Source organism: Hyaena hyaena, unplaced genomic scaffold (genome assembly GCF_003009895.1).
Source record: "Hyaena hyaena isolate Hyena2069 unplaced genomic scaffold, ASM300989v1 scaffold_155, whole genome shotgun sequence".
NCBI lineage: Eukaryota > Metazoa > Chordata > Mammalia > Carnivora > Hyaenidae > Hyaena > Hyaena hyaena.
Window position 1 is genome coordinate 2,710,682 of NW_024080787.1, and position 14,126 is coordinate 2,724,807.

Genomic DNA, 14,126 nt, shown 5'->3' on the forward strand with positions numbered 1-14,126 from the left:
TCCACCCAGTGAGCTTGGTTTGGCGTCTCAGCCTGGTGCTAGAGTGCATGTCTTGTGCTGTCTTGTTCACTCATTCCCTCGGCACTGCGTGTGGGCACCTATTTTGCTGCCGCTGTTTTAAGCTTTCTTGAGGTAAGACTTACATACAGTAAAATTAACGCGGTCCAAGTGCACACATTCATGGAACCATGATTCCATCATGACTTCCTCACCCCAGATTTCCCTCTCCCTTCCCAGCCCCTGTCAACCCCTGATCTGTTCTCTGCCCCTTTGGTTTTGTATTTTCTAGAATTCCACATGGACAGTTTGAGTCTCACCTCTTTCACTTAGCATAATGTGTTGAGACATACCTGTAGTGCAGCACGTAGCAGTAACTTGTTTCGTTTTACCCGGAGAAGGATTCTGCTCTATGCCCTGCTCACTACTCGATGGGCACTTGGGTGGTTTCCTGTTTGAGGGTGTTAGAGATAAAGCTGCCGTGGACACATGGTTTCATTTTCCTTGGGTAAATATGTGGAAGTGGGGCGTCTGGGTAAGTGTTCATTTGACTTTCCCAAAGTGGTGTCCTGGTTTGCATTCCTGTTGGGGGCGTCTGTCCAGGGAAAGGCCAGCTGCTGCACATGCCCGCCGACACCTACTATTGTCAGCCTTCTAGATTTCAGCCATCGTAGTGGACGAGCGGTGCGCCTCATTGAGGTCTCCGTTTGCATTTCCCTGATGGTTCGTGATTCGTACTGAGCATCTTCTCGTGTGTTAATTTGCCATTTCTGTATCTTCCTTGTGAAATGTCCAGATTTTTGGTTTATTTTTAGCCAAGTTGTTTTTTTCTGTTGAGTTGTAAGAGTTCTTTATATATTCTGGATATAAGCTCCATATCCGATACGTGCTTTACAGATACATTTTTGCCAATCTGTGGCTTGCCTTTTTATTTTCTTAGAGGTGATTTTTGAAAAGCAAAATGTTTTAATTGTAATGAAGTCCAGTTTATCACCTTTTCCCTCTCTGTTTCATGTTTCTAGTAACCTCAGAAATCTCTGCCTCTTCGTGCTCAGAGATTTTCCCGTTTTCTTTTTTTTCATTATTTCTTTAAAAAAATTTTTTAACGTTTATTTATTGAGAGTCAGACAGAGAGCATGAGTATGGGAGGAGCAGAGAGAAGGGGAGACACAAAATCCGAAACAGGCTCCAGGCTCTGGATAGTAGCACAGAGCCTGATGTGGGGCTTGAATCCATGAACTGCAAGATCATGGCCTGGGCCAAAGTTGGACGCTTAACTGACTGAGCCAGCAGCGCGCCCCCACTGTGTTTTCTTCTAGAAGTTCTCCAGTCTTCACTCCTGCTCTGGGTCTGCAGTATGTGGGTCTAGTATAAGGGGAGGGCCAGGGTTGAGGGCATATGGGTCTCCGGTTTCAGCACTATTTGCTTTCCTTTCTCCTGTCAAATTATCTTGGAACCTCTGTTGGAAATCAGGTGCCACAGTCTGTGCAGCTGTGTTTCTGGACTCTGTTCTGTCTCTTTGGTCTGTGTGTCTTTTTGCTAGTGGGGTGTGTTCTCGTGTGGCCTGGCCCACGTGATTAGAATTAATCTCTGGTGACATGTGGGGTGTGACTTCTCTGGGTCCTGTCTGGCAGATATAATTGATGCCACCTGTCCCCAGGGCTGTCCGCCCACGTCTGTCCCAGCTCCCCACGTGCTAGTGGCCCAGAGCTTAGCATGCCTCTTTCCTCAGGACACTGGCATCGGGATGACACAGGAGGAGCTGGTGTCGAACCTGGGAACGATTGCCAGGTCGGGGTCAAAGGTAAGCCCCCCGTGGTCCCTTCCTTGGGTGCTGCAGTGCTGCCCCGCTCAGGGCTTGAGGGTGTCGCCTCTCGGCAACTCCAACCAGAGAGGACAGGGCAGGTTGCCAGCTTCAGTTGGAGTGTTCTTGGGTGCGAGCTCTGCACGGGCTTTGTGGGAACACTCCCTTGCCATCATGGAGACCTTTGAGGTGGTTTCTCTTTTTTGTAGATGAAGAGGTAGAAATAAGTACTGTGCCTATAGCTAGAAATCGGCCGACGCCAGGCTCAAAGCCTGTCTCTCAAAAGTCGGAGTCTGGAATGCACCGTTGTGCCTGTGCTTTTCTCCAAATGCTAACTCAGCGATTGCTTGAGCTCCACAGAGGTGGCGTCCTTCCTCTCGGCACCGTTCGCAGTAGGACACGTCTGCGGGCAGGCGGCCTTTCCCTCTTCTATGGGGAGGGGCGGGCGGTCATGGGGCCTCTGCCGGCCCGACGCCAGGCTGGTGGCCCTCAGCCGCCTGTGTGCCTCTTCTTGGTGACTAAATGCTTTTTGTCTGTTTTGTGGGCCTAAATGGTGCCAAAAATGGTACTGTACGAAAGTGCTTAAAATAGTTCGTTGGGCCAAAATGATTTGCAGAAATTCTACTTTTAAGAAGCGTTACCTAACTGTTACTCCCCCTCCCGTTACATCTTTTAGTTACACCCCTGTCATGTGACGTCTGTGCCGTTTCATACGGTAGCCAATGGCTTCGCGTTGTTGTTTGGATTTAAATTAAGTGTAATTTAAAACTTGGATCCTTGGATGCACTACCCCCAGTTCAGGTGCTCCACAGCCGCCGTGGAGCACTTCTTTCTCCACAGACATGATCATAGTGATAAATGTGTACATTTTACTTCATTTAAAAAAAATTTTTTTAATTATTTTTGAAAGAGAGGGTCAGAGCATGAGCGGGGGAAGGGCAGAGAGAGAAGGAGACAAAGAATCTAAAAGTAGGTTCCTGGCTCTGAGCTGTCAGCACAGAGCCCAATGCGGGACTAGAACTCACAAACCGTGAGATCATGACCTGAGTCGAAGTCAGACACTCAACCGACTAAATTACCCAGGCACCCATTTTACTTTATTTTCAATCTTAGGAACTTTGATAACATGAGTTCTAAACATTTAGTGCCTTCTGACTGTACCAAAATCTGTATTTGATGTGTACTGTTTCCTCATGAACCTTAGAGTCTAGGAGACATGCAGAAAGCATGTTTAGGCGCATCCCCACATCCCAAAATCTGGGGGCCACTGCTTTCTGCGCTCGACTTGCTCAGACCGCCCCCCACACCCGGAGAGTGTGACCCACAGGCCTGCAGCTGACAGGCAGGCTTACAGTTCTGAGTCAAACCTGGACCCAGAGCCCCACTGCCCAGCTGGGGTCCCCGGGGCCATCTCTTTCCCACGTGTCTTAGTTCCTGGTGTGTGACATGGGATGAAAAATCACTCAGTGTGGTTGTCTTGAGGATTAAGTGTGACCTTTGCCTGTGCTAGGGGAAAGGACACAGGGCGTCACCCACGTCCGTTCTCTCTGGGGAGGGGGGCACGCTCCCTCTGACCAGCCTTCGCCACCACAGGCCTTTCTGGAGGCACTGCAGAACCAGACGGAGGCCAGCAGCAAGATCATCGGCCAGTTTGGAGTGGGTTTTTATTCCGCCTTCATGGTGGCTGATAGAGTGGAGGTATATTCCCGCTCAGCAGACCCAGGCAGCCCCGGTTACCAGTGGCTCTCAGATGGGTAAGTGAGATCAGGCCTCCCATCACCACCACAGCCAAGTGTACCGATCTGCGCTTAGGCAGACAGCTAAGTGGTAGCACTTCACTTGGGAAGTTAGGGTCTCCTGAAAAAATGCCAGTGGGCCTTTGTGGGCTTTTTTGTGAAGCCTGAACCTCATCCTTTGGAGAGCCGGTTACTTTCTCCCTTCCAGATGGCCTGTGGCATGTGTGTGTGTCCCCTGTGGTATGTGCTCTGGAGGGCAGCCTGTGCCAGGCAGGGCTCCTTTGTTAACAGCTTGGCCTCGGGATCAGCTGGTCTCCAGGTCTCCCCTGCTCCGGGGTGGCCTCACTGGACTTCGTTCTGCGGGAGCTCGTTCCCGAGTCCTTCCCACTTAGGAGCTCCCAGGTTTGGCCCACAGGCCTGCCCACACCTCCCCTGCCAGCTCAGACCCGAGGAGCTGCCTCTTAGATGCTCGCTTATTTGCCGGCCTGTATGGGGGCCATTAGGTGGATGTTGCAAGAGAATCTAGAGACTCTTTGAGGAGGATGGTACCTTGGCCAAATGGAAGCAGGTACTTCAGTAGCCCCAGATCATTTCTGGATCCTGCTATCCCGATGGGGTCCAGCATGCGCGCAGAGAGGGGTCCTGGTGGGCCCAGCCCATCTCCCTCAGTCACTACTGAGGCTCCCGTGTAATCCCCACAAAGTGGTGCTTGGAGGAAACGGGCCAGGGTACTGATAGGGCACCTTCTGGGGGTGCGTCTCCTTCTGGTATTTGGGAAACACTTCCTCTGCCTGGCCTCTGCCAGAGGCTCAGAAATCGGGAGTTCAGTCGAGTCTCCATGAATCTGCCCTTTCCACCCAGTGTCACATGGCAGCATCAGGGTTACTTCAGGTGACCCTAAATAAAGCCCACAAGGGGTGCTTGTGATCAGGAGAGCCCCAGCCCCACACCCCACACCCCTCCCCGGAGGCCTCTCTCCCTGGAGGAGACACGATGGGCTCAGAGATGGTGGCACTCAGGTTTGGGCCCTGCTTGCAACAGGCCCAGGAAGAGAGAGTGGACACACTCGTCAGCTTCACTGTGTGTGACTGGCTCTCCCTTTCCCACGTCTTAGCTCTGGGGTGTTTGAAATCGCAGAAGCCTCGGGAGTGAGAACTGGGACCAAAATCATCATCCACCTCAAGTCAGACAGCAGAGAGTTCGCCAGCGAGGCCCGGGTTCGAGGTGAGCGGGAGCCTGGGCCACTGCGATGTGTGCGCAGCGGGTTTAGGGCGCTTTCAGGGTTAGAGGCCCAGGCCCGCCTGGGACAGAGGCCCTGCGGCTGTGTGTGGGCCCAGCCCACTGGCACGATCAGGTTTTGTTCTGTCTTCCGTCCTCGGTGGTCGCACTCTGCCTGTGTGGCAGATGCATCCTTTGTCCTTCACTGAAACCCAGAGCAGGTGGCCTTGTCCGTGTGTGACTGACTGCTGGTCACAGGTGCCAAGCGCCTCCCAGGGTTCGTTAGCCCACAGAATTCTGTTCATGCCGCCTACAAGGTGTGGGTGGCTCGTGGTGGCCTGGGCCTCAAGACATCTGGCACGTTGGAGTTCTCACTTTGCACAGGCAGGACAGCGCCCCTTGTGACCTGGCTTCCCACCTGTGAGACAGCCACACAGAGTCGTCCGGCGTGCTGTCACCCCTGCACCCACTTCCAGAGTTTTTGCATCCAGAAGCTTCATGTGTTCATTGTTGTTTTACGTGTGTGTCTCTTCCAGATGTGGTGACAAAGTACAGTAACTTTGTCAGCTTCCCCTTGTACCTGAACGGAAGGCGCATTAACACGTTGCAGGTGCGACCCTCGGCTGCATGAAGGCCTTGGGGGAGAGGGGTCATGAGGACGGGTTGGTACATTTCAGGGCCAAATGGACCAAGATGGGACTGGGTGGCCCTGTCCCAGCAGAGAGGTCCCTTGTGGAAGGCGAGATCCCGACCCTTCTGCCCCCTGTCCACGTGCACCAGGTGTAGCTCACACCGCACAGTTTAGTGGTCCTTGGTGCACTCATCGTCACTACAGCCTGTTTTAGAACATTCTCACCCCAAAAAGGAACCTGCCTGTATTACCAGTGGCTCCCTGTCTCCCCTCCCACAGTCCCGACAACCACTGATGTGCCTGTCCTGGACACTTCACGTCAGTGGAATCAAACACTGTGGCCTTACGTGTCTGGCTTCTTCCCACAGCACTTCCAGGTTCATCCGTGTGAACCTGTGTCAATGTTCTACACCTTTTTACGTTCAAGTTCTGTTCCATGACCAGGCCACGTTTCTTTGTCCATTTACTCAATCTCTTGGTGACGTCCTGCAGGCCCGTGCACGTCCTCCGGGCTAGCCCTTCCTGATGCCCTGTACTAGGGAGGGGGCACTTGTTCTGGAGCTCTCTGGGTGTCTTTGTGGGGACCTCCCCCCCACACACACTGTCCCACAGCGCTGGTCAGTGGCTCGTCCCACATGGTCCAGCAGCCCAGCTCTTTGCGGTTGTTGGGAGCATGCATCTTAGACACCGCATCCCTCTGAATGTCCACTTGCAGGCAGTCTGGATGATGGACCCCAAGGATGTGGGCGAGTGGCAGCATGCGGAGTTCTACCGCTATGTCGCTCAGGCCCATGACAAGCCCCGTTACACCCTGCACTACAGGACGGACGCGCCTCTCAACATCCGCAGCATCTTCTATGTGCCGGAAATGGTGAGGCCTGGCAAGCTATGGGCAGGGGCTTCGAGTACTTGTATGCTGCTCCCTGGGGTTGGGGCACTGCCCACAGTGACTGCATTTCCGAGCAGCGGTGGCACTTTGCCTGAAGGGGACAGATCATGAGCATTAACAAAAATTGATTTGGCAGCATCACGGGCAAACCCGAGCCCCACCTCCAGATAGATGAGCATAGGCTGAGGGGCTCTGGTGGAATTCAAACATTTGGCCGAGCAGCCAGGGTTGCCATGCGGGCGGCCTTTGCGTTATGGTTGCACTGCTGAGCTGCAAGGCTAAACGGGGCTCCCTGACGCTCTGATGACTTGCTCTGTACTTTCATTCTGTACTTGCTCTTGGCCCGTAAGGCCCGCTGGCTCACAGTAGCCTGGTGAAGGTTCAGACGAATCCTGCAAACAGAAACCTGCTCCGGGGTTGGAAGAAGTTCCTGATTATTTTGACAGTTGCTCTCATGGGCCCCAAGGCTACCCGCTAGGGAAAGCACCGGGAGACTCACTACTGAGCCCCACAGACCAGCAGCCCCGGTGCGTCCTAGGACTAGTTGGGAATGCCCATCTCAGCCCCACCAGCACCTCCCAAATCTAGCCTCCATTTCATCAGGACTGCAGCATGGTGTGCGTGGTGGGGGGGGGGGGTCGAGGTGGAGGGGCAGGTCCCAAAATGCTGCTTTAGAGCAGAGGTCAGCAGACGGTTGTGACTAGTTTGGGCTTCATGGACCCCGCACGGCCTGGAGCGCTGCCGCTGTAGCATGGAAGCCCAGGAAACTTCATAGGCCTCTACAATTCGGATTTTGTGTGTTTTTCACATATCATGGGATATTCGTGTTTTGCTTTTTAATTCTCAACCATTAAAAGTGGGAAAGTTGTTCTGGGGCTACACAAACCAGGTGCTGAGCTGGGTCTGGCCTGTGGCTGCTGTTGCTGACCCCTGATCCTAGCAGGCCTGGCTCTGTTCGCAGGGACATGCTGGGTGCTGCTCTTTATGTCCTTCGGGGGGAATAGGTTGGGAGCAGTGGGTGCCCCGGGAAGGCCCACGCCCTGCCCTCCCTGCCGAGATTCCATCAGGGTCCTCCCTGGTCTCTGTCTTCCTCTGGGTCACCACGTATCCCCCCGCGGCTCCCGGCACAGGCCTCCTCAGAAGGGGGTAGCTAGTTGTTCTCGTGTTCCCACGTGATCTTGTAGGTCCTGCCTCTTCGTGGGTCCCTGACACTGTTCTTTCCTTGTCCCCAGAAACCATCCATGTTTGATGTGAGCCGGGAGATGGGCTCCAGCATTGCGCTGTACAGCCGCAAGGTCCTCATCCAGACCAAGGCCACTGACATCCTGCCCAAGTGGCTGCGCTTCGTTCGAGGTACGGCACTGATGCCCGTGTCCGTCGTGTGAGCTGAAGCCCAGGAGCCCCGAGACTGAGTGGCTCCTCATGTGTGGCCTGTGGTGCCAACCTCAGCAGAGAGCACTCATCTGCCGCGGTGGGGGGGGGGGGGGGGGGGGGGGGGGGGCGGCTGGACAGACCCACTGTGGTCTTGGGGAGCTGCTTAGCGCCACCCAGGGAGCTTCCCACCTCCAACCACCTAGTCTTGGGTGAAGTGGGGCAGAGATACAGAATGCATTTAATCTGAATTCTTGTAATGAGTCTCAGGTGTTTTTTGTTGTGTGTGTGTTTTTTTTACTGTTTATTTTTTAGAGAGGATGTGAGTGGGGGGGGGGCAGAGAGACAAGGAGACACAGAATCTGAAGCAGACTCCAGGCTCCGAGCTGTCAGCACAGAGCCTGATGCAGGGTTTGAACTGTGAGATCTTGACCTGAGCCTAAGTTGGATGCTTACCCAACTGAGCCACCCAGGTGCCCCCCCAACCCCTCTCCCCCACTTTTTTTAAGTTTATTTTGAGAGAGCACTAGCAGGGGAGGGACAGAGAGAAAGAATCCCAAGTAGGCTCCATGCCCAGCATGGAGCCCGATGTGGGGCTCATTCTCACGACCTTGAGATCATGACCAGAGCTGAAAACAAGAGTCAGACACTTAACTGCCTGAGCCCCCCAGGTGCTCCAGGAGTTTGAGGTTTATATATGACTTGTCTTGAATTTGAGTGAGATTATAGTTTTTTAAAAAATTTTTATGTTTTTAACGTTCCATTTTTTAGAGAGAGAGAGAGAGAGAGAGACATGGAATGTGAGCCAGGGGAGGGGCAGAGAGAGAGGGAGACACAGAATCCAAAGCAGGCTCCAGGCTCTGAGCTGTCAGCACAGAGCCCAATGTGGGGCTCAAACTCAGAAACCGAGAGATCATGACCTGAGCTGAAGTCGGAAGCTTAACCAACTGAGCCACCCAGGTGCCCTGAGCAAGGTAATAATTTTAAAAAGAATTCATCTAAAACTTTGTATCACCTTAGCACATGAGGTGCAGAATGTTCACAGTATACTTAGGGTTTTGAACACAGAATCCAGAAGTGGTCATCAGGGTGTCAAATTGATCCTGAAATGTTAGCAACTGTTCCCCAGCAGAGCCCCCCTTTCCAGCTTTTCTTGTCACACTGTCACGGCCTGGGCTGTGCACCAGCTCTGGGGTGTCAGCAGGACTTGGAGGGGCCGATGATGGTGCCCCAGTGAGCCTCCCCACTTTGTCCTCCACCAGTGGCTGTCACCATGTGTGGTCGGACTTCACGTCAGGCTGGAAGGAGGAAGAGGAGGCCTGGCAGGGAGGCTGAGGGCGTGTGGCGAGGGCCGGGCGGAGCCGCGGGCACAGGGACCGTCCTGACGGGCCTGTGTCTCCCTTAGGTGTCGTGGACAGTGAGGACATCCCCCTGAACCTCAGTCGGGAGCTCCTCCAGGAGAGCGCGCTAATCAGGTAAGCCGTGAAGGAAGATGCAGGCACGAGGGGCCCCAGCGAGCTCGAGGGAGTGGTCAGCAGACTGTGGTGCTGCCATGGGACTGGATCTGGGGGGCCGTGTGCAGGGAGACATGTCCTCCCTTGGTGGCCGAGGAACGGGAGACCCCGGGAATGCTGTCTCTGAGGTAGAAGAGGCAGAGAACCACCACAGAGAGATCTGACCCTGGTCCAGGATGGTCACTGTTGGTGTACAGGTGGCTCTTCTGGAGAGGTCACTGTGGACTCCCTGTGCACTTCGGTGCTTGCATTTCTCCAGTCTGTGTCCTGATTGTAGCGGCAGCTGCTGTACCGGGTGCGGATTCTCACCCCAGACTGGACGGAGCCTTTCCGTTCTGGCCCCTGTAATCCTTGGGTGGAGGGGGGTAGGGGGGGTGGGTTGGCCTAGAGCCCCAGGTCATGGTTGCAGAAACGGAGTTACAGAGAGGTCACCCGGGCCAGTGAGTCCACCTGCATCGGGTGCAGGAACAGCAGTGACCGCAGCCTGGCAAGCAGGGCCTGGACCTCACTTGTAGGTAGCCCCGTAACTGGTGAGGTTCACGTGGCACTTGGCTGAGGGGGTGTCTGGCAGCGTCTCCGTGTGCAGTTACTCTTTTCCCCTTTGTCATGATGGAGACGGTATCGGCCAGCTTCAGTGTGTGCATTGTACTATGTGTCCGTTTTCTAATACCTAAAATTGATTGCAGGAACTGAATTCCCGTTTTATTCATTGGGTTATAATCTGTTAACTGTCATTATGGATCTTGATGCCGAGACCGTCCCCAGTCGAGCCAGCAGGAGGGAGCCAGCTGCTGTGTCCGTTACCCACCCTCACCTTGCTTTGGGCACAAGATGGTCCAGGCTCACCTCGTATTCTGCCCGTGTCTTGTCCTGACCTTGGAATTACTTACTCCTTTAAGGAGCCTTGGTTCCCCTGAATGGAGAATGGTACTGAGAGGCCAGGGTCTGGGCCCTGCAGACGCCACTGCCGTTGGTGTGTCCCTCCTCCCAGGCCCTCTGTGCAGTCAGAGCGGAGGAATGTGTGGACTCTGCGTGTGTTGATGGGCGTCTGTGCACCTGCGTCAGTACTTGTTCATATGTCTGCTGAGTTCTCCGAATACCAGCCACCACCACTGGGACATCCTGGTCTTGCCCCCTGCCCGTGTCTGCTCTCTTTGACGGTGTGGAAACTCCTCTTGTCGTCCTTCATCTGCGCAGCTCTGACCAGTCCCCAGCCCCAGAACGCGTCGGCCACGGCCGCTGCCCTCCCCTCACGTCGGTGCCTCCTGCCCCTCCTGCACTGATGCCACACAGTGGGCCAGATGCCCTCCTCCGGAGTCCTTGGGCTCTGACCTTCCACACCAGGTGTCCCACACAGGTGTGGCCCTACATGGACACCCTTCTAAGACTGGATGTCCTGTCCCAGCCCAGGAGCAGGGGCTGTCCCGTCCCACCCTGTGGCTAAAGGTCTGAGTCATTCGGGATGGGAGCAGAGAGGAAAGCTTAGTTGAGTAGGAATCTGTTGCGCGCCCCCACCTGAGATTATTATAGAAATACACCATAATTTCACTTTTTTTAAAAGAAAGGCAAATAATAAGGAAATAATTATACTTTTTTTTTTCGAGAGAGAGAGGGCGCAAGTGAGCACGAACCCCACAAGGGGCAGTCCCATGAGGGACAGAGAGAAGTACGGGCTCACCCAAAGCAGGACTTGAGCTCACCCGAGTGGCGCTCAGGCTCACCCGTGTGCGACTCCAACCCATACACCGTGCGATCATGACCCGAGCTGAATCCCAGGCACCCAGAAAAGAACACTCTTAATTTCACTCATGAAGTTGCTTGTAATTTCATGCCACTATGAAATGCTGCAGTAAACGTCCTGTTCCCCAAGAAATCCAAGTTTTATAAAACTGGTGTATGGGTGGATATGTGCATGCAGTGTGTCCTGTGTGAACCCATGTTGCGATGTGTGTGCTGTGGGTACCGCGTTGCTCCTAACCGTAGAGTTCCAGTGTACAGAAAGCAGGTGTAGTCTTTGCACACACGTACACACTGCTCGCCGTGATTTATCCACGTTGGGAGTTTTCTGGTGTTGCTTTCAACTCCAGCACCTTCTGGTGTCATCAGAGACCACTAGAGAATGTGATGTTTAATGGCCATCCTGCCTTTTAAGTTCATTTAGCCTGTCCTTTCCTGTTCAGCCCCAGGGGCTGTTCACAATGGTCTTCTGTCCTGTGCACCACGGTGTGATGCCTGGTCCATAAAGCTTGCCAGTTTGGGTTTCCTGCAGTGTAATCTGCAATTGGAACCCAGGCTGCGGTCCTGCACAAGGTGGGGAGTCGGTACACATTCCTGCTGCTGGGGGTGCGTCTCCCAAGCCTGGCTTTGTCAGGGCTCCCCTTTCTTTTTGCTTCACGCTTTTGGATTTGACCAAAATAGTATGTTTTTGCTTTTTTGATTATTAGTGGCAATGAACATTTTTCATATGATTCTGGCCTTTTTGTCTTTCATGAAAGTTGTTTGTTGATGGTAAATGCTTTTCTGTTTTGTAGGAAACTCCGGGACCTTCTACAGCAGAGGCTAATAAAATTCTTTGTTGACCAGAGTAAAAAAGATCCTGAAAAATATGCCAAGTTTTTTGAAGATTATGGCTTATTCATGAGGGAGGGCATCGTAACCACTGCTGAACAAGAGGTCAAGGTAGGATCTGGGTTTCTGGGCCTTTCTCTGGGCTGCTATAGGCTGTGGAGGAATCAGGTAGAGGCCAGAAACCTGAGCTTCGTGGGACGTGACCGTGACCCAGCTGGGCACTGTGCAGGGGTCAGTAAAGGCAGCATTTGGCCTCCAGGGCTATGGGGGATGCAACAGGCCTAGCGCCACATCCTGGAGCCTCCTTACTGTGTCCCGCAGCACTAAGCTCTTCCCCACCTGATGCCGGAAGGAAGTGGGTGTGCACTGTCTCCTCCCACAAGCGTTCATGGTGCTCAGGACATCACTAAAGGCGGGGGACAGGGCAAGGTGCCTGGTTCTTGGGGTGGGAAGGGCATGTTCTCTGTGTGACTGATGGAAATCCTTTTCTTTTTTTTCTATTCATTCATCCATCCATCCATCTGTATGTCTGTCTATCATTTGTTTATTTTTGAGAGACAGAGCATGAGCGGGGGAGGGGCAGAGAGAGAAGGAGACACAGAATCTGAAGCAGGCTCCAGGCTCTGAGCTGTCAGCCCAGAGCCTGACAACGGGGCTCGAATCTACACACTGCAAGATTATGACCTGAGCCGAAGTCGGATGTTTAGCCAACTGAATGAGCCACCCAAGCGCCCTAATCCTGTCCTTTTCTTCATGTTTATTTAGTTTGAGACAGAGTGCGCACATGTGTATGCACAAGCAGGGGAGGGGCAGAGACGGAGAGAGAGAATCTCAAGCAGGCTCCATGGTGTCAGTACAGAGCCCGACACAGGACTCCAACCCATGAATCTCAAGACCATGACCTGAGCTGAAATCCAGGGTTAGAAGCTTAACTGCTTGAGCCACCCAGGCGCCCCTGGTAGAAATCCTTTAATGTGGTGCCCCAGGGGCCAGTGTTGAGTTTCAATACTTACAAATGATATGATCATGGGGCACTTTGGTGGCTCAATTGGTTAAGTGTCTGACTTCAGCTCAGGTCATGATCTCACAGTTCATGAGTTCAAGCCCTGTGTTTGGCTCTGCGCTGCACCATGGTCACGCGTCATGTGCGGGTTTTCTCTTTCTGTCTCAAAAATAAGTAAATATATTTTTAAAAATTTTATTTAAATCTAGGTTTAATATAGTATAGTAATGAGTTCAGGAGTATAATTTAGTGATTCATCACTTACATACAACACCCAGTCCTCATCTCCCTCCTCAGTGCCCATCACCCATTTAGTCCATCCCCCACCCACCTCCCTCCAGCAACCCCTCCATTTGTTTTCTGTGTTTAAGAGTCTTTCATGGCTGGCCTCCCTGTTTCTTAGTTTCCCTTGCCTTCCTCTGTTCATCTGTTTTGTTTCTTAGAGTGAAGTCATATGTTTATTTTTCTCTGACTGATTTTGCTTAGCATAATATCCTCTAGTTCCATTCACTTTGTTACAAATGGAAAGATTTCATTCTTTCTGATTGCTGAATAATACTCTGGTGTGTGTGTGTATATGTGTGTATATATATATATACACACATCTTCTTTATCCATTTGCCATTTGGTGGACATTTAGGCTTTTTCCATAATTTGTCTATTGATAATGCTGCTATAAACATTGGGGTACCTGTGCCCCTTTGAACCAGCATTTTTGTATCCTTTGGATAAATATCTAGTAGTGCAATTCCTGGGTCATAGGGTAGTTTTATTAATTATTTGAGGAGCGTCCGTACTGTTTTCCAGAGTGGCTGCACCGGTTTGCATGCCCACCGGCGGCGCACCGGGGTTCCCTTTCTCCGCACCCCCACCAGCGTCTGTTGTTGTTTGAGTTGTTCATTTTCGCCATTCTGACAGGTGTGAGGTGGCGTCTCGTTGTGGTTTTGATTTTTATTTCCCTGATGAGTGATGTTGTGCATCATTTCACGGGTCTGTTGGCCATCTGGATGTCATCTTTGGAGAGGTGTCTGTTCCTGTCTTTTGCTCATTTCTTCACTGGATTATTTATATTTTGGATGTTGAGTTTGATAAGTTCTTTATAAATTTTGGATACTAGCTCTTTAATCAGGTATGTCATTTGCAGATGTCTTCTCCCATTCAGTCGGTTGCCTCTTAGTTTTGCTGACTGTTTCCTTCACTGTGCAGATTTTTATCTTGATGAGGTCCCAGTATTTCATTTTTGCTTTTGTTTCTCTTGTCTCCGGAGACCTGTTTAGTAAGAAGTTGGAGCGGCTGGGGGCAAAGAGGTTGCTGCCTGTTTTTCTCCTCTAGGATTTTGGTGGTTTACTGACTTACATTTAGGAATTTCATCCAAAAATAAGTTAACTATTAAAA

The 14,126-nt window shown here is 52.3% G+C and overlaps 1 protein-coding gene across 1 annotated transcript in view; it reads left to right on the forward strand.

Annotated features, from left to right (window-relative positions):
- Positions 1 to 14,126, forward strand: part of TRAP1 (TNF receptor associated protein 1) — a 45,124-nt gene that overhangs the window by 24,173 nt on the left and 6,825 nt on the right. The window contains exons 5-12 of the mRNA XM_039239281.1: positions 1,730 to 1,801; positions 3,395 to 3,555; positions 4,652 to 4,761; positions 5,292 to 5,365; positions 6,102 to 6,257; positions 7,508 to 7,628; positions 9,052 to 9,121; positions 11,692 to 11,839. Coding sequence (XP_039095212.1) covers positions 1,730 to 1,801; positions 3,395 to 3,555; positions 4,652 to 4,761; positions 5,292 to 5,365; positions 6,102 to 6,257; positions 7,508 to 7,628; positions 9,052 to 9,121; positions 11,692 to 11,839 — 912 coding nt within the window. The remainder of the gene's footprint in view (positions 1 to 1,729; positions 1,802 to 3,394; positions 3,556 to 4,651; positions 4,762 to 5,291; positions 5,366 to 6,101; positions 6,258 to 7,507; positions 7,629 to 9,051; positions 9,122 to 11,691; positions 11,840 to 14,126) is intronic.